Consider the following 26246-nt stretch of genomic DNA (forward strand, 5'->3'; position numbering starts at 1 on the left):
GGGGCGGGGGGAGGGATGGATTGGGAGGTTGGGGTGAGCAGATGCAACTATTATATAGAGAATGGATAAACAACAAGGTCCTACTGCATAGCTCAGGGAACTATATTCGATATCCCATAATAAACCATGATGGAAAAGAATGTATATCTATATATGCATAACTGAATCACTTTGCTATAGAGCAGAAATTAATACATTGTAAAACAACTATACTTCAATAAAATTAATTTTTTTTTTAAAGTTCATTGAGGGGGCTTCCCTGGTGGCACAGTGGTTAAGAATCTGCCTGCCAATGCAGGGGACATTGGTTCGAGCCCTGGTCTGGGAAGATCCCACATGCCACAGAGCAACTAAGCCCGTGCACCACAACTACTGAGCCTGCGCTCTAGAGCCCGTGAGCCACAACTACTGAGCCCACGAGCCGCAACTACTGAAGCCCACGTGCCTAGAGCCTGTGCTCCGCAATAAGAGAAGCCACCGCAATGAGAAGCCCACGCACCGCAACAGACACAACGCAAAAATAAATAAATAAATAAATAAATAAAATTATTTTTAAAAAAAGTTCATTGAGATCTCAGACAACAGGGGAAAAGGGAGCCAAGGTATAGAATCTACCACATGGAATGGAGCAACTCTGTATCTGGAAGGTATGCTCATCACCTGAGGAAGGACTAAAGAAAGACAACATAAAGAAAAGACTTGGTAAAACTGGAAGAAGAAAATAAAAAGATTTGGGGAGAGGATCTGGAGGGTACTGAGGAATTCAAAATTGTTCCCACTTTCTAGCTTAAGGTCTTACTCTCCTATTGATATGTTTCTTTGAGGGGTGGGAGGGCAGTATATTCCCATTGGAAGATGGTAGGAAATAAGATTCACCTTAATTGAAATGTGCTTTATCATCAACTTTGCTATTGCATAAAATAAAGGATGACAATTGTTATGGGCTTAATTGTATCCTCTCATAATTCATATGTTGAAATCCTAACCCCCAGTGCATCATAATGTGACTGTGCTTGGAGACAGGATCTGTAATGAGGTAATTAAGGTCAAGTGAGGTCATATAGGTAGGCCCTAATCCACTATGACTGCTATCCTTATTAAGAGGAGATGAGGACAGACCTGCATACACACAGAGAAAGATCATGTGAGGACACAGCAAGAAGGCAGCCTTCTGCTAGCCAAGGAAAGAAGACTCAAAAGAAACCAAACCTGCTGACCTTGATCTTGGGCTCTCAGCCTCCAGAACTGGCAGAAAATAAATTTCTGTTGTTTAAGCCACTGAGTCTGTGGTATTTTGTTATGGCAGTCCTAGCAATACATCAATCTAAATAAAAAGTACTCTGCCTAGAGTTGCTTTCATGCCAAAGAAACTTTCCTGTGCTTCCCTAGGTCTCATAAGCCAACATCTATTAAGAGATAGTAAAATCTGTCATGCTATTAAGAATTATTGAAATTGCTTAATTATCTGAATATGGGATGTTGATAAACTACTGCCAACTTTTTGTCCCCTTACTGATCCATAGGAAGACTCAGACAAATCCAATTTATCCATTTGGCACTGCAGGCAGAGTGCCCAGGGCCCACAAGCTTTTCCAGAAAAGAAAATGTACAAGAAAATGTCTGAGATCTGGGCATGAAAAGGGCAGGTACCAGTTCTAAATAAGCAAACAAAACTACAAAATTAAGAGATGCTTTATTAAATTTATATATAAACTTCATTAATTTTTCATTTTAAAACACATACGAATTTCCCTACATTTGAAAATAATGAGGACTTTAGCTTTTTGCATTTCTCAGGAATTCTCACATATGCACAATGATTGCTTAAAACTCACATCAAATCATGAGTCAACACACTCAAATAATTTCAAAAACAAGAATAATCCATTCAAAACATTTTTGAGAAAAATTTTCAACATTGGATATGGGTGCATCTTAATATTTGATGACACGGGGTAGGGTCTCCCTTCTCTCCCTCCATTCCCTAACTGCCTGTCTCCTTCAGCTCCAAATCACTAATCATAGTTCAGAGAGGCGGGGGCAGTGATTCCTGCAAGGGAGGGCTGGGGGGTTGTGAGGGCAAAACTTCCAGGGGCTAGGAGGATGAGGAGCTCAGAAAAGAAGCAAACACAGGGACTTCCCTGGCAGTCCAGTGGTTAAGAAACTGTGCTTCCGCTGCAGGGGGCACAGGTTCCATCCCTGGCTGGGGAACTAAGATCCTGCATGCTGTGAGGTGCAGTCAAAAAAAAAAAAAAAGAAGCAAGCACAAACAGGTCGTGTATGATATACATGGAAATGCAGAACATATAAGCCTAAATACATCCTGGACCCTTTAAAACGTAAGTGACAGATTTAACAAGTAGTGTATCTAATGCTGTATTTCCACATCTAGAGGCAGGAGGCCACCTCTAGAGAGCAGCCCCTGGCTTACATCCAGCAAGAAAACAGCAACTTCAGTCCTACAACATTGCAACAACTTGCAGTAGCTTGGAAGTGGAGTAGCTAGTGGAATCTTCCCCAGTCAAGTCTCCAGATAAGACTCCAACCTAGCCAACAACTTGATTACAACCTTCTCGGACCCTCAGTAGATGACACTGCTAAGCCATGCCCAGACTCCTGACTCACAAAAACTATGGGATGACAAATATATGTCACTTTATGCCACTAGGTTTGTGGTCATCTGTTCCACAGCAATAAAAACTAATACAGTGAGCCAAGCTAGGCCCATGTTTATTTAAGCCTCATTTAAATATTAAATAATTTATGCTTCACTTAAGAAAGGAATTGGGGCAGATTAAGGCTACAAGTGGTCCTTTAAGGTTCATGTGTAGCTGTTTAACACACAGATTAGAGGAAAACAATTAAAATTACAAAATGTGAGAAGGTTATGGTGAAAAGCACTATGATTGTTGAATAATCTGAATGTAATCAAATTGTAAATAACAGCATCCTAAGAAAACAAAAGAAAAAAATACTCAAAGGTATGCATTAAAACTGAGGTAGGGACTTCCCTGGCAGTCCAGTGGTTAAGACTGTGCTTCTGGGACTTCCCTGGTGGCGCAGTGGTTAAGAATCCACCTGCCAGTGCAGGGGACACGGGTTCGATCCCTGGTCTGGGAAGATCCCAGATGCCGCAGAGCAACTAAGCCTGTGTGCCACAACTACTGAGCCTGCGCTCTAGAGCCCGCAAGCCACAACTACTAAGCCCACGAGCTACAACTACTGAACCCTCATGCCTACTGAAGCCCGCGTGCCTAGAGCCCATGCTCCGCAACAAGAGAAGCCACCGCAATGAGAAGCCCATACACTGCAATGAAGAGTAACCCCCGCTCACTGCAACTAGGGAAAGCCTGCATGCGGCAACAAGGACCCAACACAGCCAAAAATAATTAATTTAATTTAAAAAAAAAAAAAAAGACTCCATGCTTCCACTGCAGGGGGCATGCATTTGATCCCTAGTCGAAGAACTGAGATTCTGCATGCCAAGGGGCACAGACAAAAAAAAAAAGAGGCAGAAAAATTGTTGCAGCCCTCTCTGCTTGAAGTCAAAACAGTGTTGACCACCAATCTCCTTTAAGTAATATTTCAAGGATTTTTTTAAGTTAAAGGGACATAAAGAATAATTGTACATAGTTTTATATTTTGTAATACTTAAATGTATTATAGTCTATTCATGGATCACTTTATATTTTCTTCTTGTTGCAACATCTTCATGGTTACCCTTTGGATTACAACTGTCATCTTACATTTCTAAGAAACTAGCTTGAACTCAGTTTTAGTAGTATACAAAACTGATTCTATACAGTTCTGTCCTTCCCCTTTATGTTGTTACTGTTACAAACTGTATCTTTAGACATTGTGATTTCCTGCCTCATGTTTATTATTTAGTCACATTCTGAGTAGGGCCTCCAACAATGTGCCTTTTTAATATCTGCTCCAGGTGATCTTTACGTGTAAGACCACTGAGATACTCCTACTGAAGTGGAAATAAGGGTACAATGAGGGTGGTGGAGCAATCTAGGAAGAAACTAGGGTTTGCAATGATAGTAAGACAGAAAGACATCTTGCAAAGTTACAATAAGGCAAACACAAGGTTAAAATAAACAGACTAGGGCTTCCCTGGTGGCGCAGTGGTTGACAGTCCGCCTGCCAATGCAGGGGACAGGGTTCGTGTCCCGGTCCGGGAAGATCCCACATGCCGCGGAGCGGCTGGGCCCGTGAGCCATGGCCGCTGAGCCTGCGCGTCCGGAGCCTGTGCTCCGCAACGGGAGAGGCCACAACAGTGAGAGGCCCGCGTACCGCAAAAAAAATAAAATAAAAACTAAAATAAATAAACAGACTAATAGTGTTATTCTGTAACGTTATCATCTGGCAACATGTTGAAATGTTTAAAAGTATATATATTGCTTCCAACTGGACAGATATCAGCATATCATAAAAATTATCAAGTATGCTATTAAGACATTGGAAATTTCCTAAAAGCAAATTCTTTATCATTTTTTTACCTCCATCTAATTCTTACCAACACCACACCATTACTGGTTCCAGTTCACCTTCTGTGTAGCTTTTAGAAAGTGCAAAATACAAGGAGGTGGAAAGGATATGTTTTCCCTTCTGGAGGTGTATCATTCTCTGAGGGAGTATGCAGAGGTCCCCGTCAAGCTCTGTTGAGCCCTGACCTCTGTGGGGAATCACCGCTCTCCTTCAACCTTTTCATTTTATAAGTGGAAAACTGGGACTCAAAGGAACAGACCTGCCAAAGATTAGCGTTGCTGAGCCTGAATTAAAACCTATTTCCTTGGAATTTAAGAAAAAAAAAATGTCATGAAGAACCTAGGAGTAAAACAGGAATAAAGACACAGACCTACTAGAGAATGGACTTGAGGATATGGGGAGGGGGAAGGGTAAGCTGTGACAAAGCGAGAGAGAGGCATGGACATATATACACTACCAAACGTAAGGCAGATAGCTAGTGGGAAGCAGCCCCATAGCACAGGGAGATCAGCTCGGTGCTTTGTAACCACCTAGAGGGGTGGGATAGGGAGGGTGGGAGGGAGGGAGACACAAGCGGGAAGAGATATGGGAACATATGTATATATATAACTGATTCATTTTGTTGTAAAACACAAACTAACACACCATTTTAAAGCAATTATACGCCAATAAAGATGTTAAAAAAAAAACCTATTTCCTGATTTCTTTCCACTCTATCACATCTCTATTAAAATAACAAGAGGACCGTGAGTTTCCTAATGTTGTTTTTGGAAACAGTCCAATCATATTCTTTCTTTTTTTTTTTTTTTTGCGGTACGTGGGCCTCTCACTGCTGTGGCCTCTCCCGTTGCGGAGCACAGGCTCCGGACCCGCAGGCTCAGCAGCTGTGGCTCACGGGCCCAGCCGCTCCGCGGCATGTGGGATCTTCCCGGACTGGGGCACGAAGCCATGTCCCCTGCATCGGCAGGTGGACTCTCAACCACTGCACCACCAGGGAAGCCCCAATCATATTCTTTTAAAAAGCTAAAATGTACAGATGCCTACAATGCAATTTCCTCCAAGCTGCCACTAATAATTTTTCTATTATTAAGAGCAAAAACAAACACACCTTCATTGCTGGCAAGAGAAATTCTGGAATAAATGGGAGCACAAGCAACAGCAACAAAATTTTTAAGTCTAAGGCTGGAGGGTGAGTTTGCTCTTCCTTACCACAAATTTCTATTTTACTGTGTTAATTCATTAAGTTTAGAATACTGATTAAGTACCACCCTTTTAAGGAAAGACCTATGTTAATTACTCAAGGCACCCCAATACTTCATGTAATTGTAAGTTATTAATACTATTCACTCCATCCTATGGGTTAGAAGGGAAATAAAGATACTTCTTAGCAAAAACAATATAGACAGAAAGGGTGGGAGGGAGGTCCAAGAGGGAGGGGATATATGTATACATACAGCTGGTTCACTTTGTTGTACAACAGAAACTAACACAACATTGTAAAGCATCTATACCGCAATTTAAAAAAAGAAAAAAATATATATATATAGACAGAAGTGAGGAAACAGTTTCTAGATTAAGCACACCAAGGGTATATCCAAAATAAAAAATAAAAATAACACTCTGAAACAAGTTACCTGTAACTCCAGAACATTTTAATTCTAAAGAGCTTTAATAAATAAAAAGCCCATTTCCAAATATCTATCAAAAAGAGAATGAATAACAAGTCCCATCAGAGCTGGGGAAACTTTTTTTTTAAAAGGAAGGGGAGGGGGCTTCCCTGATGGCGCAGTGGTTGAGAGTCCGCCTGCCGATGCAGGGGACACGAGTTCGTGCCCCGGTCCGGGAAGATCCCACATGCCCGTGAGCCATGGCCGCTGAGCCTGCGCGTCCGGAGCCTGTGCTCCGCAACGGGAGAGGCCACAACAGTGAGAGGCCCGCGTACCGCAAAAAAAAAAAAAAGGAAGGGGAAGGATGAAGGTAGATAACCATTTTTTCCCAAAAAGATAAAGATAAAACACTGCTTCCTCAAATAACCACTCAGAATGTCACTTGAGATGAGTAGGCAGGAGGAATATAACTGTCCATATTTGCCTTGTATACTGTACTGGGCAACTAAATGCCAACTTAGCTATTTAGGAATGGCTTGCTAAAACGTTGAAAAAATGAAAGACTTCATCCTTGTCGTAGACTGCCACTTCGGTGGAACATTCAGAGCACATGACTGGGTGATAGATTTCTTCCACATCTGTCTCTGCCTGCTCCGCAGCATCTTCTTGGTTAGACCTCATCTTCTTATGGCCTCGCCTTTTCTTCCTGTTCTCTGGGGTTTTGTATCTTAGAATCTCTTCTTTGTTGATAGAACAATTCATTACAAACATTGCTCTATACTGAGTTTTGTATGATTCATGCCTAAGAGGAAAATGAAATGGAGAATTTGGATTTACATTCTATTTTAATAGTTACACATTTAGATAAAATGTGAGAATACCAAAAACTTACTGAAATACCAACCAAAGTAAAAACATGAGAACAAAATGGGAAATTAAAGAGTTTTTAAGACTTATTTTATGAACAGGAAGAGAATTGTTAACAGATACTGATGAATATATCCTCTTTTCTACTGCTCTATAAGTAACTTTTATCTCAGAAAAAAATGTTTTGATTTGCTCTTCCACCTTAGACAAGAAAAGCTATTGGAAACCTGAGAGGTAATGTTTAAAAAATCTTTGACTGTGTCTTTTTCCTGTTGTGACCTGAGACTCTGCCCTCCTCTCATTACTAGGTAGTGCCATTCTGGTCACTATTTTAGTAAAAGCTACAGTTTTAGAAGCTTAAAGAGAATCTGATTTATAATGTCCACTCTTGGCTTCACTCCAACAGTCTAAAGAATAGATAATGTTTTCTTTGTTCTCCTCATACACTTAATATTTTCCTACTTCTTTCTTGACTTAGTAAGTTATTTTCCTTTTTTTCCCCCTTAAACATCATGCAACAGAAATATCTATCTGGTTAGAAACAGTGAAGTCAAGTTATGCCTTCATTAGTTCTGAATGCTGATCATCTCCTCTTCCACCACCACCACTACCAGGCTGGTGTTTCTCAAGACGAAACCATAAAACTTTCATTTATACTCCACCGTACTGGAATCCTATCTTAATATGGAACACAATTTTTACCAAGCCCAATTTCTACTGTTAGATCATGAAGCAACTTTGGGTATAGAAACCCTGTAACATGGTAACATGGTTTAATTTAAAAGAGAAGCAACTTAAGTACAAAGATATTTTACTTTTTATTTCATATTCTAGGTGTCAATTTATATACAAAAAGCTTAACAGGGCTTCCCTGGTGGCACAGTGGTTGAGAGTCCGCCTGCCGATGCAGGAGACACGGGTTTGTGCCCCGGTCTGGGAAGATCTCACATGCCGCGGAGCAGCTGGGCCCGTGAGCCATGGCCGCTGAACCTGCGCATCCGGAGCCTGTGCTCCGCAACGGGAGAGGCCACAGCAGTGAGAGGCCCGCTTACCACCAAAAAAAAAAAAAGCTTAACAGCTCATATGGAGAGTACAAAAATTAACTGTTGCAGATGATCAGAAACCTCAAGCTAGCTAATAAGAGTAAATTACATCTGGCTTCCCATTAGTAACTAGAACAAATCCACCACCTAACATCATCATTTAATTTCAGTTAACCTGATTCAGAACATGGACTAAGCCAGACATTTATAAGGCTACCAGAAAAAGAGAAAAGAAAATAAAGAAAAGAAGAGGAAAAGGGCAAAAGTATATTTGGATTAATAGAATATATGGGAAAAAAACACATGATCATCTCAATTGATGCATAAAGAAAATCTGAAAAATTCAACACTCTTTCGTGATAAAAACACCCAATAAACTAAGAATAGAAGGAAACCTCCTCAATATAATAAAGACCACATATGAAAAATTCATAGCTAACATCATACTTAATGATGAAAGACTGAAAACTTTTCCTGTAAGATGAGGAACAAGACAAAAACGCCTGCTTTCACCACTTCTATTCAACAAAGTACTGGAAGCTCTAATCAGAGCAATTACATAAGAAAAAGAAATAAGGGCTTCCCTGGTGGCACAGTGGTTGAGAATCTGCCTGCCAATGCAGGAGACACGGGTTCGAGCCCTGGTCTGGGAAAATCCCACATGCCATGGAGCAACTAAGCCCACGCACCACAGCTACTGAGCCTGCGCGTCTGGAGCCTGTGCTCCACAACAAGAGAAGGCTGCGACAGTGAGAGGCCCGTGCACCGTGATGAAGAGTGGCCCCCACTCACCGCAACTAGAGAAAGCCCTCACACAGAAACGAAGACCTAACACAGCCAAAAATAAATAAATAAATTCATTTAAAAAAAAAGAAAAATAAATAAAAGGCATCCAAATTGGAAAGGAAGAAGTAAAATTTATTTTGTTCACAGATGACATGATATTATATGTAGAAAACTCTGAAGATTACACAAATAAACTATTAGAGCTAATAAACTAATGCAGCAAAGTTGCAGAGTACAAAATGAACACATAGAAATCTGTTGTGTTTCTATACACTAGCAATGAACAATCCAAACAGGAAAGTAGAATAGAGATTACCAGAGGCTGGGGTGAGTAGGGGTGGAGAATAGGGAATTATTGTCTAATGGGTACAGAGTTTCTGTCTGGCGTGACGAAAAAGTTCTGGAAATGGATAGTCATGATGGCTGTACAATTGTGACTGTAGTTCATGTCACTGAATTGTACACTTAAAATGGTTAAAATAGGGAACAAGATAAGAGTGCCCATTCTCAGCACTCCTAGTCAATGTATTTCTGGAAACCTTAGCCAAAGCAATCAGGTAAAAAAAAAAAAAAGGAAGGAAGGAAGGAAGGAAGGAAGGGGGGTGGAGGGAGGGAGGCAGGGAGGGAGAAAGGAAGAAAGAAAGAAAGAAAAGGTGTCCAAATAGAAACGGAAGAAGTAAAATTGTCTGTTTGCAGATGACATAATCTTATATATATAAAACTCTAAAGACTTCACAAAAAAAATGTTAAATAAATTCAGTAAAGATTCAGGATACAAAAGCAATAAACAAAAATCTATTGCATTTTCATTAAGAAACTGAGAAATTAAGAAAACAATCTCATTCAATCTCATCAAAAATAATAAAATACTTAGGAATAAATTTAACCAAGGAAGTGAAAGATCTATACACTGAAAACTATGAAACACTGATGAAAGAAATTGAAGAAAACACAAATAAGTGTAAAGATACCCTGTTTTCATAGATTGGAATAATTAATATTGCTACAATGTCCATGGTACCCAAAGCCATTTATAGATTTAATGTCATCCCTATCAAAATTCCAATGGCATTTTTCATAGAAATAGAAAAAAAATCCTAAAATTTGTTATGGAACCACAAAAGACCCCAAATAGCCAAAGCAATCTTGAGAAAGAAGAAGAAAGCTGGAGGCATCACACGTCCTGATTTCTAACTATACTACAAAGCTATAGTAATCAAAACAGTATTGGATTGGCATAAAAACAGAGTCATTGATCAGCAGAACAGAATCAAGAGCCCAGAAATAAACCCATGCATACACCATAAACTAATATTTGACAAGGGAGTCAAGAATATTCAATGGGGAAAAGACAGTCTCTTCAATAAATGGTATTGGGAAAACTGGATATTCATACAGAAAAAACTGAAACTGGACCCTTAACTTACACCACTGACAAAAATTAACTTGAAACAGATTAAAGACTAAAATGTAAGATCTGAAATTATAAAACTCATAGAAGAAAACATAGGGAAAAATGATGCAATGATGTTTTGGAGCTGACACCTAAAGCACAAGAAACAAAAGCAAAAATAAACACGTGGGACTACATCAAACTAAAAAGCTTCTCATAGCAAAGAAACAATCAACAAAATAAAAAGGCAACCTATGGAATGGTAAAAATTATTTGCAAATCATATATCTGATAAGGGGTTAATATCCAAAATATATAAGGAACTCATACAACTCAGTAGCAAAAAACAAACAAAATCCGATTAAAAAATGGGCAAAGGACTTGAATAGACATTTCTCCAAAAAAGATATACAAATGGCCAACAGGCACACGAAAAGGTACTCAATATCACAAATCATCAGGGAACTACATATCCGAACTACAATAAGGTATCACCTCATACCTGTTAGAAAAGGTATTATCAGAGACAAGAAATAACAAAAGTGAACCCTTGTGCCCTACTGGTGAGAATGTAAATTGGTACAGCCACTACGGAAAACAGTATGGAGGAGCCTCAAAAAGTTAAAAATAGAACTATCATATGATCCAGCAATCCCACTTCTGGGTATGTATACAAAGGAAATGAAATCACTATCTCAAAGAGATATCTGGGCCCCCACCTCAGCCAGGTGATCAAGGTCAACATTAATAGTCATAAATCGGGCTTCCCTGGTGGCGCAGTGGTTGAGAGTCCGCCTGCCGATGCAGGGGACACGGGTTCGTGCCCCGGTCCAGGAGGATCCCACATGCCGTAGAGCAGCTGGGCCCGTGAGCCGTGGCCGCTGAGCCTGTGCTCCGCAACGGGAGAGGCCACAGCAGTGAGAGGCCCGCATACCGCAAAAAAAAAAGTCATAAATCATGTTGATAGTTTGTGCCCATGACATAATGTGATGAAAATAGCACTTTATTTCTGTGGTCTTCCTCCCAGAAACCTATTGCAGCCTTACTTACAATAGCCAAGACATGGAAACAACCTACATGTCCATCAACAGATGAATGAATAAAGAAAATATAGTATGTATATACAATGGAATATTATTCAGCCATAAAAAAAAATCCTGCCACTTGTAAGAACATGGATGAACCTTGAAGGCATTATGCTAAGTAAAAAAAGTCAGACAGAGAAAGACAAATAGTGTATGATCTCACTTATATGTGGAATCTAAAAAAAACACTGAACTCATAGAAACAAAGTAACTGGTGGTTGGTGGGGAAGGGCAGATGGATGAAGGCGGTCAAAAGGTACTTATAATGAATAAGTTCAGCAGATGTAAGGTACAGCATGATGACTACAGTTAACAATACTGTACTGCATACTTGAAAACTGCTGAGAGTAAATCTTAAAAGTTTTCACCACACACACACAAAAAAAGGAAACTATGTGAGGTGACAGCTGTGTTAACTAACCTTATTGTGGTAAACATTCTGCAATATATTTGAATATCTAATCATTACACTGTATACCTAAAGCTTATACTATGTTGCATGTCAATTACATCTCAATAAAGCTGGGAAAACAGCTTTATTTAAAATTAAAAATAGGAACTTCCCTGGTGGCAACATGGCTAAGACTCCATGCTCCCAATTCAGGGGGCCCAAGTTCGATCCCTGCTCAGGGAACTAGGTCCCACATGCATGCCGCAACTAAGAGTTCACATGCCGCAACTAAGGAGCCTGACAGTCACAACTAAGGAGCCCGCCTCCTGCAACTAAGACCTCGCACAATCAAATAAATAAATAAATAAAAATTAATTTTAAATTTTTTTAAAAATTAAAAACTAAATTAATTTTTTTAATTAAATTTTTAAAAAATTTTAAATGGTCTAGTTGACAATAAATTGAATATTCAAATGAAGTACTCTTTTACAGCAAAATTTTTAAGACAGTTAAAATAGTAAATTTTATGTTACATGTATTTTATCACAACAGAAAAAAAAAATAAGAGTGTATTTGAGAGATTTTGTCATTCCACAACAAATATGCAGTTTTACTGAACCCTTGTCAGCACTGGCAAGTACTTTATTAGAAAAGTTATTTATAACAGACTACGTGTAACAAAAATTATTTGTATAAAGATCAGTCATGCAGCACCAGGGATATATAAGGACAGAACTTTATCAGAATTCCTAAGTACCTCAAAAGTCTATTTCTGATTTAAACAAGAACTACCAAGTGTTTTTTTTCGTGTGTGTGTGTGTGTGTGTGTGTGTGTGTTGTTATCCTTTATCCGTTACCTTTGGCAATCAAGACACAGTGTGGTCATGCAGGCAGGGCAATTCAAGACAGCATCACTATTTGGAAAAGGCTGTTGTTGTTGACGTGGCCGCTGTATTCCAAAACCATGGTAGCTAGAACAGAAAAAGAAGGTGAAGAGGGGAAACACATTAAAGCCAGATCTTGCTTTCAAACGCCACTCTCCCAATAAAAGAAACCAGTACCCCTTAGAGAAATGGTTGATTCCAGGAATGGGGCATACAAGATGGACCTGGAACATCCTGTAGGGCCAGAAAGTAAGGAAGTGCTCAGAAAGAAAAAACAAAAAACCCACAATGAGACAGGAATGTTAAAGGGGCACAGGAGCCAACTGAAAGAGTTCCCAATGACTGAAGCCAAAACAATTAGAGCATCAAAATAAAGTAGTATTGAATTATAACCAAAATATAAATAAATACCCATGAGTCCATGCTCACATAAATGACTTAATAAATAAATAAATGGGGGAGAATAGACACATCTCCCACACATAACAATTACAAATAATTTATGAAGATACTCTCCCCTCAAGGAGGAAGAGCATAACTCCAGACTCCTTAAGTCTAGGCTAAACATGTGACATCCTTCCAAAGAGTATGGTACAGAAAGGGGTGGAAAGAGTAACTTTACAGTAGAGAAACCTGACAAATACTACTTCACTATAGTGAACAAGATCGACATTAACAGTCATAAATCACACTGATAGTATGTGCCCTTGATACAAAGTGATGAAAACGGCACTTTACCCCTGTGGTCTTCCTCCCCAAAACCTCTAATTCCAGTCTAATCATGAGAAAAACATTAGATAAATTCCAGTGCTCGCTTCGGCAGCACATATACTAAAATTAGAACGATACAGAGGAGATTAGCATGGCCCCCGTGCAAGGATGACACGCAAATTCGCGAAGCATTCCATATTTTTTTATCTATGATTGTTGAATCATTCCATGAAAAGGCACTCTACCACAAGATCAGCTGGATTGTGTGTTTAACGGATGTAGGAGTGGGGGAGTTGCTTGTTCATCCCTTCAGTTTGCACTTGGAACTCCTTTGATACCTCAGAGTTGGGATGGAGCTGGCCAGCCTGTGAAGACCTCCTTTGGGGGGCGTGGGGAGAATTTTTTTCCCCACTTTTATGAAGTGTTTTTTTTTTTTTTTTTTGATGAAGATATGTTCTTCTGTATACTATGCTTTCAAAGTGCTAACTGTCGTTATCTAGCGTTATCTTGTTGTTTGTACAGAACTACACTGGCCTAGCACAGGCAGATGTAGATTTTGTTATACTTGTCATAGCTGTTTTAATAAACTTGAGTTCTGCTGCTTGAAAAAGAAAAATTCCAATAGAGGAGCCTCCCACAATATACCTGACCAGTGCTCCTCAAAACTGTTAAGGTCATCAAAACCAAGGAAAGTCTGAGAAACTGTCACAGCCAAGCAAAGCCTAAGGAGACATAACAACTAAATGTAACATGGTATCCCGGATGGGCTCTTGAAACAGAAATGGGTATTAGGTAAAAACTAAGGAAATATGGGGGAATTCCCTGGAGGTCCAGTGGTTAGGACTCCACACTTGCATTGCCAAGGGTGTGGGTTCAATCCCTGGTCAGGGAACTAAGATCCCGCAAGCCACGTGGTGGAGAAATAAATAAATAAATAAATAAAGGGGGTCATTTGAAGCCCACTGGGCTTCACTGGGATGGTGCAGGATCAGTAATGTGACAGGGATGACTGTGCTTTAAATACAACTGCTACCCAAAGGTAAAACAGGATATTTTTAAAAAACAGAAAAAAAACCTAAGGAAATCTGAATCAAGTATGAACTTTAGTTAACAATAATGCATCGATTATTAACTGTGACGAATATACCATATTAGCGCATGGCGTTAACAGGGAGACTCGTGCGTTGCTGTTGTTGCGGGGGGTGTGGGCAGTACCATGGCAATTCTCTGCATCATCGGCTCAATTTTTCTGTGCACCTAAAACTATTCTGGCACAGCAGCGGAACTGCCGCCAGATCCACTATCAGTCCACGCCGCCTGTCGCGCCGCCTGCCCGCCCGGCGTCCACGGCCACTGCCACCGCCATGGGAGTGCAGGCGGAGATCATCTCCCCCGGAGAGGGGCGCACCTTCCCAAAGCGCGGCCAGACCTGCGTGGTGCGCTACACGGGGATGCCTGAAGATGGAAAGAAGCTGGATTCCTCCTGGGACAGAAACAAGCCCTTTAAGTTTGTGCTGGGCAAGCAGGAAGTGATCCGAGGCTGGGAAGAAGGGGCTGCCCAGATGAGCTTGGGTCAGAGAGCCAAGCTATCTCCCTCTCATCTTTGACGTGGAGCTTCTAAAACTGGAATGTCAGGAATGGCCTCCTCCCTGAGCTCCCCATTCTTGGATGTGTCATGGAAGGATCTGGTGCCTCCAGATGAGCACAGCAAGTCCGTACGGAGCTTTCCCTGATGTTCCACTACACTCTGTATAAATATCTTCCCAGACTGAATGTGTTGTCACCGGCTTTGCTCTTCCCCTTTCTCCTTGTATGTGTGTTGACCTGAACTATATGCCATAAACCTCAAGTTACCCATTTTAGTTTGTTTTCATTTGGGGGTGAACGCTGGGTTTCAGTCCTTTGGATCTAGGTTTCCAGTTACGTATTATTCAAGTATTAACAGCACAAGTAATGGGTTAACTTTAGAATAGGAATTGTTGTGGGGGGGGCAATAATCTATATATATATATTTTTGGATGAAAGTTTTATCTATTATATATTAAACATTCTTGCTGTTGCAACTGCAAAGCCATAGCAGATTTGAGGTGCTTTTGAGGGCCGAATTATTCTCCAAGTTAAGCGACGTCCTCGGGCTGAATTAAAAGCCCTACCCAAAACTAAAGTGGGAAGGGGAGAGCCTTTGCCTCCACTGTCCCACCTCCACCCTCCCCTTAACCCTCCGCCTTTTGAAAGCAGATCGTTTTCACTGAGATGTTGGACACTACAGGTGTCTATCCCTGGGCCAGCCAGGGACCTCTGAAGCCTAATTCATGGCCTGGATTTTTTTTTTCTTTTTCCATCCTCTGGTTTTTCTAATGGATATTTAGGACTTTTGTAATCTCATAGCTATCCAAGCTCCACTTCCTAAATTTTAAGAATTTCAATCGAAAGTTAAATTGAAGGTGCCGTTTGTAGACACAACACCCATGAAAGCCCAGCCATCATAACAAATCCCTGAGTGCTGTCTTAAGAAAATGAAGCTGGTCATCACAGCTTCAGCATCTCCTGTTTTTTGATGCTCAGCTCCCCGTGCTGATCTCAGAGTTTGCTCCTTCACCCCCTCTCACCCCTTTGCTGTCCTGTGTAGTGATATGGTGAGAGAAATTGCTGCCTACTCCCACACCCCTACCGCTACCCCCAGCACTACATATGAGTTTCATTATTGCAATGAAAGTGCCTTATGCTGGCTTTTCTCAAAAAAAAAAAAAAAAAAACACTATTCTAAAAAATAGCCTACTAATTTAAAAAAAAAAACCCCACAATAAAGCTACATTTAAAAAGCAAGTGTTGGGGCTTCCCTGGTGGCACAGCGGTTGGGAATCCGCCTGCCGATGCAGGGGACGTGGGTTCGAGCCCTGGTCTGGGAGGATCCCACATGCCGTGGAGCAACTAAGCCCGTGAGCCACAACTACTGAGCCCATGTGCCACAACTACTGAGCCCGTGTGCCACAACTACTGAAGCCGGTCCTAGAGTCCGTGCTCCACAACAAGAGAAGCCACCACAGTGAGAAGGCCCTGCACACCAGAAAGACCCAATGCAGCCAAAAAAACAAGAAAAACCCACAACATTGTAAATCAACTATATTTCAATAAAAGTTATTAAAAAAAAAAAAAAGCAAGGGTTGTAAGCTCTAAGTGCCTAAGGATTTTGGTCTGTTTTGTTCCCTGCTGTATTTCAAGAATCTAGAACAGTGTCTGGCATATAGTAAATTCTCAACAGATATTTGCTGATTTAAAGAATAAAGCATGAATCTGCTTATGAAAACACTAAGGTATAAAAGTATATATTCTTTTTTTTTTTTGCAGTACACGGGCCTCTCCCATTGCGGAGCACAGGCTCCAGACGCGCAGGCTCAGCGGCCATGGGTCACAGGCCCAGCCGCTCCGCGGCACGTGGGATCTTCCCAGACCGGGGCATGAACCGGCGTCCCCCGCATCGGCAGGCAGACTCCCAACCACTGCGCCACCAGGGAAGCCCAAAAGTATATATTCTTAAAAGGGGCTTATGGAAAACACCTAAAAATTGAACAGCAAAATGCAAATCATTTGGCATTACTTCCTAAACTCTTTAAATGTTTGTGGGGAAAAATACTGAGACCATGTGGTATATATTTCATAATTGTTGTTAAATACCTCCAATGCTTAGCAAATTTCAAAACCCAAACCCCAAGAAAATAACTTAATCATTCATTCAATAGGTGCTAAGTGCCTATACAGCAGTGTGCAAGATGCCTGGCATACAGCATTGAACAAGACAGGTATGATCACTGTCCTTGTGGTGCTTAAAATGTACTGAATTCATTATTTGAAGCTGGTTTCTGTGGTCTTAAAAGGCAACTACTGCTTGACACAGGAATGTGAATAAGTCAATAAGATGTTATTTCTTCTCAAGATTATGTAAGAATGAAAATACATTCCATCTTACTTCCATGACAAATTCTGTTACCAGAATAAGGAGCTAGACCGTAAGCTCCTTAATTATTTCAATAGCACTCATAGCACTTAAAACGTTCATTTCACACTGTGAGTGTGAAAAATATTCATCACATAAATGCAAGGGGCAGTTGGAGGAAGTGGTGCACGGGTGAAACTAGGAGAGGAAAAAAGGACAAAGTGGGAGGGTGGAAGCTAAAGGGTGGTGCACAAAGACCCACATAACATCACAAGCCCTCTGGGCTTGACAAGTACAGATTCCTGGGCCCCACCCTAGCGGAATCAAAACCTCCTCAGTAGGACTCAAGGGTTTGCATTTCATTCTAACCAGGTGATTCTGAAGCACAGCTAGGTTAGGGAAAAATAGTTGTAAGTTGCCCAGCTTTCACTTTTATGATAAATCAGCCTTTATCAGCTCAAATTTGAAAATGAGTATGGAGTTTCCTCTTAGGATGATGAAAATGGTTTGAAATAAATATAGGTAGTGGTTGCACAACATTGTGAATATACTAAATACCACTAAATTGTTTTCTTTAAAATGGTTAACATTATGTCATGTGAATTTTACCTCAACTTTAAAAAATCAAATTTGTATACCGTATGCTAACGCATATATATGGAATCTAAAAAATAAATAAAATGGGGACTTCCCTGATGGCACAGTGGTTAAGAATCCACCTGCCAATGCACGGGACATGGGTTCGAGCCCTGGTCCGGGAAGATCCCACATGCCACAGAGCAGCTAAGCGCATGCGCCACAACTACTGAGCCTTCGCTCTAGAGCCCGCAAGTCACAACTACTGAGTCCACGTGGCACAACTACTGAAGCCCATGCACCTAGAGCCCGTACTCTGCAACAAGAGAAGCCACTGCAATGAGAAGCCTGCGCACCACACGAAGAGTAGCCCCTGCTCGCCGCAACTAGAGGAAGCCTGCGTGCAGCAATGAAGAACCAACGCAGCCATAAATTAATTAATTAATTATTTTTAAAAAAGGTACTGATGAACCTAGTGGCAGGGCAGGAATAAAGACGCAGACATAGAGAATGAACTTGAGGACATGGTGGGAGGAAGCTGGGGCAAAGTGAGAGTATCATTGACATATATACACTACCAAATGTAAAATAGCTAGTGGGAAGCTGCTGCATAGCACAGGGAGATCAGCTCGGTGCTTTGTGTCCACCTAGAGGGGTGGGATAGGGAGGGTGGGAGGGAGATGCAAGAGGGAGGGGATATGGGGATATGTGTATACATATAGCTGATTCACTTTGTTATACAGCAGAACCTAACACAACATTGTAAAGCAATTATACTCTAATAAAGATCTATAAAAAATTTAAAAATTTAAAAAAAAATCAAATTTGTAAATAGTTAAAAACAACAATTCAAGCATTCAAGTAGAAAACATAACATCCACTGTTTATCCACATAAACTCTTTTTTGGCAGTACCACGGCATGCAGGATCTTAGTTCCCCAACCAGGAATTGAACCCGTGCCCCCTGCAATGGAAGCACAGAGTCCTAACCACTGGACCGCCAGGGAATTCCCCACATAAACTCTTAATCTCCAAGTAATTTTAAATTGTTGATTTGAAAAAAGTCAGTTTTGTTTCTTAAAGGGAGAGACTGACTAGCTATAGCAGTCTGAATGCAATAACAATTTTTAAAAAACCAGTGGCCTAAAGAATGTGTGTATGTGTATAACTGAGTCACTATGCTGTACAGCAGAAATTAGCACAACACTGTAAATCACCTATACTTCAATTATAAATAAGTAAATATTTTTTAAAATAAAAAACCAATGGTCTGACTGAAATTTGCTTTTCATTTTTAAAATAAACTATTCAGCAGTTTTTTCACAAACTTAACGCATGTCTGTATAAACATATACACATACACTCAAAATGTGAATATAGCGAAAATCATCTTTTAATCATTTTTCCTAAAGATTCTAATTTTAAATTTAAGTTCTTACCCTCTTCTCTGTGCATCAACCCAGGCCTGATCTCTGTCATCTTTTTCCGGATCATATAGTAATTCATCATTTGTTGGAATTCTGTGTTGTTTCTTCTTCTTTTTCTTGGTCACCTGTGCTAGTTTTGAAAATGTTAACGATATGGCTAAGTATCATGTCTAAAATCCACACCTCTTTTATACAAAATGAAGAAACCTGTTTCCTAAGGTACATATTTTTTCTAGTTATATTTTTCTAAAGAAATATTTTAAACTATTCCTCCAAATAAAGTTCAGAACTGAGTTCAAATAATGAGACGTCAGAGTCTCAAAAAGGCCACTCAAAGTAAGTCAAGAATAGAAATTTTTTTTTTTTGGCCATGCTGCACGGCTTGTAGGATCTTAGTTCCCTGACCAGGGATCAAACCTGGGCCCTGGCAGTGGAAGTGCAGAGTCCCAACCACTGGACCACCAGGGGAGTCCCTAGAAACTATTTTTGATGTCTTAAATTCTCCATAAGTTCTCATACGTAAAATGCTACTGAAATCAGAACAAAAATGAATGGAAAAATAAAACTATGGTCATCCACATACACTAGACCTACTTGGGCAGGTCAATGTTAATGTAACAACATATAAAAATATAAAATTGTTTACCATATAAATTTGTTATTTGTGTATTCCATCATAATTACTGATATAATTAAGTTAGTTTTAGCTCTTGTCATTGTGTTCAACTTTGCTCAAATTTATACAAAATCAATTCCAAAGAACAGAGAGATTGATTGATTTAAAAAAAGCAACAAGTTAGGGAAAATTCTGCAAGAGATTAAAATCTAGAAACTATCTGTAGTTGTGAAAGCAAATGTTGCTGTGCTAAAGAAGCTGAAGGAAGAGGGGGCCAAGAGCCCTGAGGAAAGAGGTACTGAGTCAGGACACACTCTTCCTCTCCCCAGACGTGCCACTGCAGCACCACCCTCAGTCCCTGTCCTCAGGTGTGTTCCCATCTGTTCTTATGCGCAATCCTGCTTTTGTTTTCACATCAACTGCCTGCAATTTCTTAAAAGATGAAACTCAAAGGGAAAACCTAATATTAAATAATTGCTAGGTAAACCTTCCTTCATAAAATATAACTGCTAAACCTGGTAAACATGTTACTTACCTGCTTTGTCTTCATCCTCAGAATCAGAATCAAAATATATATTGTCATAGTACTTTGTCGGAGCTGTTCCAACTTTCCCATTTCCTGAGGAAGACCCTAGTCAAACCATAAGGGAAGTTTAAAAACTGAATCATACTGGATTGGCAAGGAAAAAAACTCCATATATTCTTCCATCACTTCCAAGTGATACCAACTCATTCCCAATTTCATTTGGGTGGAAGAATACTTTCACATCAATGACTTACTGGATTTCTGTGCCCTATGCAATTACAGAGAACTTCCCCTCCTTGAATAACTGTTCCAAATCATGAGAAAATTATTCTCTCTCCTTTCCCACAAAGAGACTGAAAGCATATATAAATAATGATAAAAGCACATCTAATTAAATAAAATAGCCATATTTTCACATTGCCGGCATATATCTCTCTACCTTTCAGCCATGCAGTATGCTGTGGAGAACAGGGAATAAACATCTTGTTTTAAGGAACTTTAGAAGAAAGAGGATAAGAGCTCTACAAAGAGTCAGGCAGAATGAGTCAAGGACACATTCTTTCTCTCCTCAGCTGTGCCTAGTGCCATGACATCACCTATACTTATGCCATCATATGCCTGCATCCCTAATTCTTCCTCTTAATTAACATCTGCTTTTGCTTTTATCATTATTACATATGCTTTCAATTCTTAACAGTTAATGTATAGCATAACAACATGGAAACCAATTCTGAGGAGTCCTACTTTCACAAACAAGTTTTCGAGTCAGATATATTTTACATAGAAACCAAGTATCAAAATGAAGTATGTTTCATTACTTACTAAAATGAGACAGGAATTTGTGGTGACACATCATTCAACCTGCTATATCAGTGCTATATAACCTTAAATATACTTCTATAAGCTAGTGTGTCTCTTTTTCTTTTATCCTGAGGTAAAAATTACAAAAGGAAATCATACAAGTAAACAATGCTAAACAGTCTCTTTCCAGCAACACAAGAAACGTCTTCACTAGCAATGAAAGAAAACTACGCTCAGGTTGCCAAGCACATTTATTCATTCATTCAATAAGTATTTACTGAGCACCTACTGAAAGTGCTGGGGCCATAACAGAGCACAAATAAGGGTCCCTGCCATTATGGAACTTAGAAAAATATCTATATGAAAATCTAACTAAAAGTTTACCTGTTTCTAGAGAGGATAACTTGTCCTCCATTGTTTTTATGGTGGAATTTAATTCAGCTTCCATTTCTTTTTCAAATTCATCTTCACTAGAGGATTCACTTTCTCCAGTAAGACATTCTCTGATAAGTTTTCGTTTTTGCTCAGGAGTTCCATGTAAAAGCACATCCACCTCATCTTCAGAACTAGAACACATTTAAATCATAAAGAATATAAATATTAAAGAATTAAAATAACTTCAAATGCCTATCATCTCACTGCCCAACAAATTTAAATTTTATAAGGTTGCATTTGATTCAGCTATCATTACATACAGCTCTTCTCACTTGATAGTTCAACCATTTCTGCATATTTCCAAATATATTTTTTAATGTCTGCATAACATTTCCTCTTGCAGATGCTGTACAGTTATTTCTCTTCGCTATTAAACACTACAATGAATATCTCCGTATATATAATTTTGTTTCTGTTGATTTCCTTAGGTTAAATGTCTAAAATTAGATGCAAACGTCTTTCTGACTTCTAGAATTATCACACTACTTTCCAAGAGTACTGCACCGATTCATAATTCCATCAGCAATGAAAAACTTACCTCACAGAACTGGGAGTTTGTTTTAAACTCTGGATACTTAAATAAAACTTAATATATGTAACAGATAGCTAATACATCCACACAAAATGTAACAGACAGTAAGTAAATATTACAGTTTAAAAGGCATAGTGCTACGGAGAACTAAAAAGAGAGAGAGGGCTAAATTATATTCCAAATTCTCCTGAGCAATTTCTGACAATTTCCTTGGACTTTTGTGCCTGGGTTTCCCCATCAATAGCAGTATGACAGAATTAAACGAGATATCAGAAGGAATGAAATGTTATCAAGATGAAATGCCTAAGACTTTTCTACTATAATCAATAGTACACACATAATGTTCAATTATTCATGATCTGATGAGCGGTTACAGACTATTCCTGGGTTTTGCTTATCTATTTTTCTCTTCTACAACAATGCTTGTGAGCCTCAAGCAGAAGGTAAATAAGAAAAATACAATTCACACCAATCAATTTTGCTAATGATAGAGGACTTATCCAGATTCTACTTCCAAGAAAATTCCCCATCTGACATTCCTCATCCTGACCAGCATGCTCCCTTTCTCCATTACCACTATATTCACTCAGGTCCTCTTTTTTTTTTTTTTTACATCTTTATTAGAGTATAATTGCTTTACAATGGTGTGTTAGTTTCTGCTTTATAACAAAGTGAATCAGTTATACATATACATATGTTCCCATATCTCTTCCCTCTCGTGTCTCCCTCCCTCACTCAGGTCCTCTTAACTCTGCCTGTACCACCATGGCCTAAGGATCTCCAGGTCTCAAAACTCTTCTGCTTCTTTCCACCCTTAACCCTGCTGCCAGAATGTTATTCCTAAAGAACTCTCATCACATCACTACCCAAATCCAAAAGGAAATCATCCATGACCAAAACTCTAAGTACAGCATTCAAAAGAACCTTCCACAATCTGGTTTCAACCTATCTTTCCAGCCTTACCTCTCACTATTACCCTTGAACTACCCCAGTACTCTTCAACTGGGGGGCAATTTTGCCCCCCAGGGAACATTTGGCATAGCTAGACATATTTTTGATTATCACAACTGGGAGGTGGGAGGAGGGGTACTGGCATCTAGTGGCATATTTACTGCCTGCTGTAAAAGAGGTGGATTCTCCAAGCTCAAGTGGTCCTCAGCCATGATACCAACCCAATGAATGTGTAGCACCCATCTGGGCCTCTCCATGTAACCCCTACAGGAGTTGGGAAGTAAGAGCAACCAACACAAACATGATGCTCATGCTGTATGCTCTGCTGTCAGGTGTCTCCAACTCAGAAGACTCATGTGTTCTGCCAGCTTCCATGAAACAGTACTACGCTATAAAAGATTCACTTCTAGGTATGGTAAAATCAAATCCTGAGAGACACCTCTTAAACCCCTCTCTAACACAATCTCCCTTTTTAAAATGAGCATTCGATTCAGAGCCTTGAGCGGGCGATACTGCCTAATAACACTGTTTTGTTTTCAAAGTATTTATTTTTACCGTTACCTTACCAGTGGCAACTGTCACAGGAATATAAAGCCTCTTTAAAGACATTTAACTACATGGGAATTCCCTGGTGGTCCAGTAGTTAGGACTCCGTGCTTCCACTGCTGGGGGCCCAGGTTCAATCCCTGGACGGGGAACTAAGATCCTGCAAACCGTGAGGCCAAAAAAAAGGCATTTAACTACAAAAATGTAAATTAACTTAAAGAAAATGATTAAATAAATAATAAGAGGGGTGAATATGGGGATGGTAATGGCAGAATAGCTCAAGTTCAGGAAACACTGAATCCAATCAAACTGAATTACTAATTGAGTTTCACAAACTGGACCCATTAATTGAAATTCTTCATAAGGGAATCTTGGAATCCATCCTCACTCCCCACAACAGAAATCTTCAGAGCAGTGTGATCTCCCATGCCTATAATCCCTCCTCAGGATAATATAAGGAAACATTGTGACTGAAAGAAGGACAGTTCCACTGAAAGCTTAGTTGTACAGAATGTTTCAAAGTTTATGAACAGGATCTGCTGACAGCTTAAAAAATGGCTAAATTTTCCTGGAAATCTCTTGTCAACATAACTGCAATTTTCCTCCAGATAGGATTAATCCCTCCCTTCTGGAAATTCCCACAGAACTTCATCTGTGACTATCCCAGGTCATCTTCTTCTACAGTGGTCTTCTGAGATACACGTTTACTTCCGAGACATATATCTTCCGAGATATATTTATCTTATGTCCCCTACTTTACCGTTAAACCTGTCAAAGACAAAAATCTTATGACTGACCTTTGTAGCCCACAGCAAGCATACAATAGGTGCTCAAAAACAAGAAGTTAAACACCCCCTTATTTCTGTTTATTGCAGTTTAGTCTCATGATGGTCACTTCACAGTAACTCCCATGTGCCTCACAACATACTCGTGATATACTTATTATACCTCCATTTTATAGATGAGAAACCGACGATAAAGGACTTGCCTTCGGTCACAGTGCTAGTAGCTGCAGAAGGAGGATTCGATTTCACGGCTTTTGAATCTTACGCCTAATTCCAGAATGTGCCCCTTACCCGCGCCAGTGTCGGTCCCGCCTCCCCCGTGGCTACGCGACCTCACCAGACCCCCCTCGGCCTCCCACAGGCGACAGCGAGGCGCGACAGGGGCCCGAACCGCTGGACAGAGAATCCGCACGGGTCCGGCAAGCGCAGCGAGCGGGGGAGGCCTCGGCCTAGCCTCGGCCCGAAGCCTCGGGGACCGGGGCGGGGTAGGGGCCTACCTGCTCAAAGCCGGCTCCTCGTCACTAGGCTCTTCAACTGCGTAGGGGTCATAGTCATCTTGGAGGCGGTTCATGGCGGCCTGCCCCCTCCGATACCGTCCACAGGCGTCAGCAGACTACCTGCTTTCTCCGCAAGTCCCTTTCCTAAAGCGCTCCAGCACCACTTCCGCCCGCACGTCCGCGCCCTCACTGCGCGCCTGCGCAGATCTTCCAAGCGAGGGGCTGGAGGAGGAAGCGGGGGCGGGGCCGCGAGAAGGGGAGGGGAGGGGAGGGGAGGGGGAGGGGCGGGCGGGGAGGGGAGGGGGAGGGGCGGGCGGGGAGGGGCGGGGCGGAGGGGGAGGGGAGGGGGAGGGGAGGGGAGGGGGAGGGGAGGGGAGGGGGAGGGGAGGGGAGGGGCGGGCGGGGAGGGGAGGGGCGGAGGGGGAGGAGCGGAGGAGGGGGAGGTGGCGGGGAGATCAGTAAGTTTTATATATATATGTATGCGTGTATATATATGTATGCATATATATATATATATATATATAGTTTTGGCCATGCCCTTTGGCTAGTGGACTCTTAGTTCCCTGACCAGGGATTGAACCCAGGCCCATAGCAGTGAAAGCGCGGAGTCCTAACCACTGCACCGCCAGGGAGCTCCCTTCCCTGGTTTTCAACTATTGTTCCACCCAACTCTTTTTCGAGGTACAATACTCTCCCATAAGTCACAGTGATGTGAAGGAGACACCTGTTGGGGAACCCATTTTTCCTTTTCTGAGAATTGTGGCCCTCCTCAAGGATGTGCCCTTATATCCATATTCATTCTGATCCACAAAAATTGAGTCATTACTTATTTACTCCCATAAACTTAAAATTAGGAATTAGAGATTCTGGGACTTCCCTCCCTAGTGGTGCAGAGGTTAAGAATCCGCCTGCCAATGCAGGGGACACGGGTTCGAGCCCTGGTCCGAGAGGATCCCACATGCCGCGGAGAACTAAGCCTGTGGCCCACAACTACTGATTGAGCCTACATGTCACAACTACTGAAGCCCGCGCCTAGAGCCCATGCTCAGCAAAAAGATAAGCCACCGCAATGAGAAGCCCGAGCCCTGCAGTGAAGAGTAGCCCCCGCTCTCCGCAACTAGAGAAAACCCGCGCAGCAACAAAGACCCAATGCAGCCAAAAATATAAACAAATAAATAAATGAATTTATTTTTTAAAAAAAAATAGAGATTCTAAGGAGTTGGCTGTAATCCTACAACTGGTAACAGAACAAGTAAACTCAGGGGCTGAGCCTGCCATTTTTGGTGGCTGCTTGGGGGTTACATATGCTAATGACGAGCAAGCAAAGAAAAGCACGAGTATGTAGCAAACTGAAACAGA

At 40.8% G+C, this 26246-nt stretch overlaps 1 protein-coding gene, 1 non-coding gene and 1 pseudogene across 2 annotated transcripts; 2 read left to right on the plus strand and 1 right to left on the minus strand.

The window, feature by feature from the left end:
* Window positions 1-5580: 5580 nt before the first annotated feature.
* EAPP (E2F associated phosphoprotein) lies at window positions 5581-25070 on the minus strand. The gene is made up of 6 exons (XM_030854769.2): window positions 24888-25070; window positions 21526-21707; window positions 20350-20445; window positions 19211-19328; window positions 12524-12637; window positions 5581-6903 (listed from the first exon to the last, which is right to left on the minus strand). Exons 1-6 carry the CDS (start codon window positions 24959-24961, stop codon window positions 6627-6629), a joined length of 861 nt encoding a protein of 286 aa, XP_030710629.1. The 5' UTR covers window positions 24962-25070; the 3' UTR covers window positions 5581-6626.
* On the plus strand, window positions 13358-13464 carry LOC115852486 (U6 spliceosomal RNA). The gene has a single exon (XR_004039165.1). It is a non-coding gene; the product is annotated as a U6 spliceosomal RNA (small nuclear RNA).
* LOC138842598 (peptidyl-prolyl cis-trans isomerase FKBP1A pseudogene) lies at window positions 14626-14994 on the plus strand (annotated as a pseudogene).
* Window positions 25071-26246: the final 1176 nt, after the last annotated feature.

The sequence above is a fragment of the Globicephala melas genome, chromosome 2 (assembly GCF_963455315.2).
Source record: "Globicephala melas chromosome 2, mGloMel1.2, whole genome shotgun sequence".
Lineage (NCBI taxonomy): Eukaryota > Metazoa > Chordata > Mammalia > Artiodactyla > Delphinidae > Globicephala > Globicephala melas.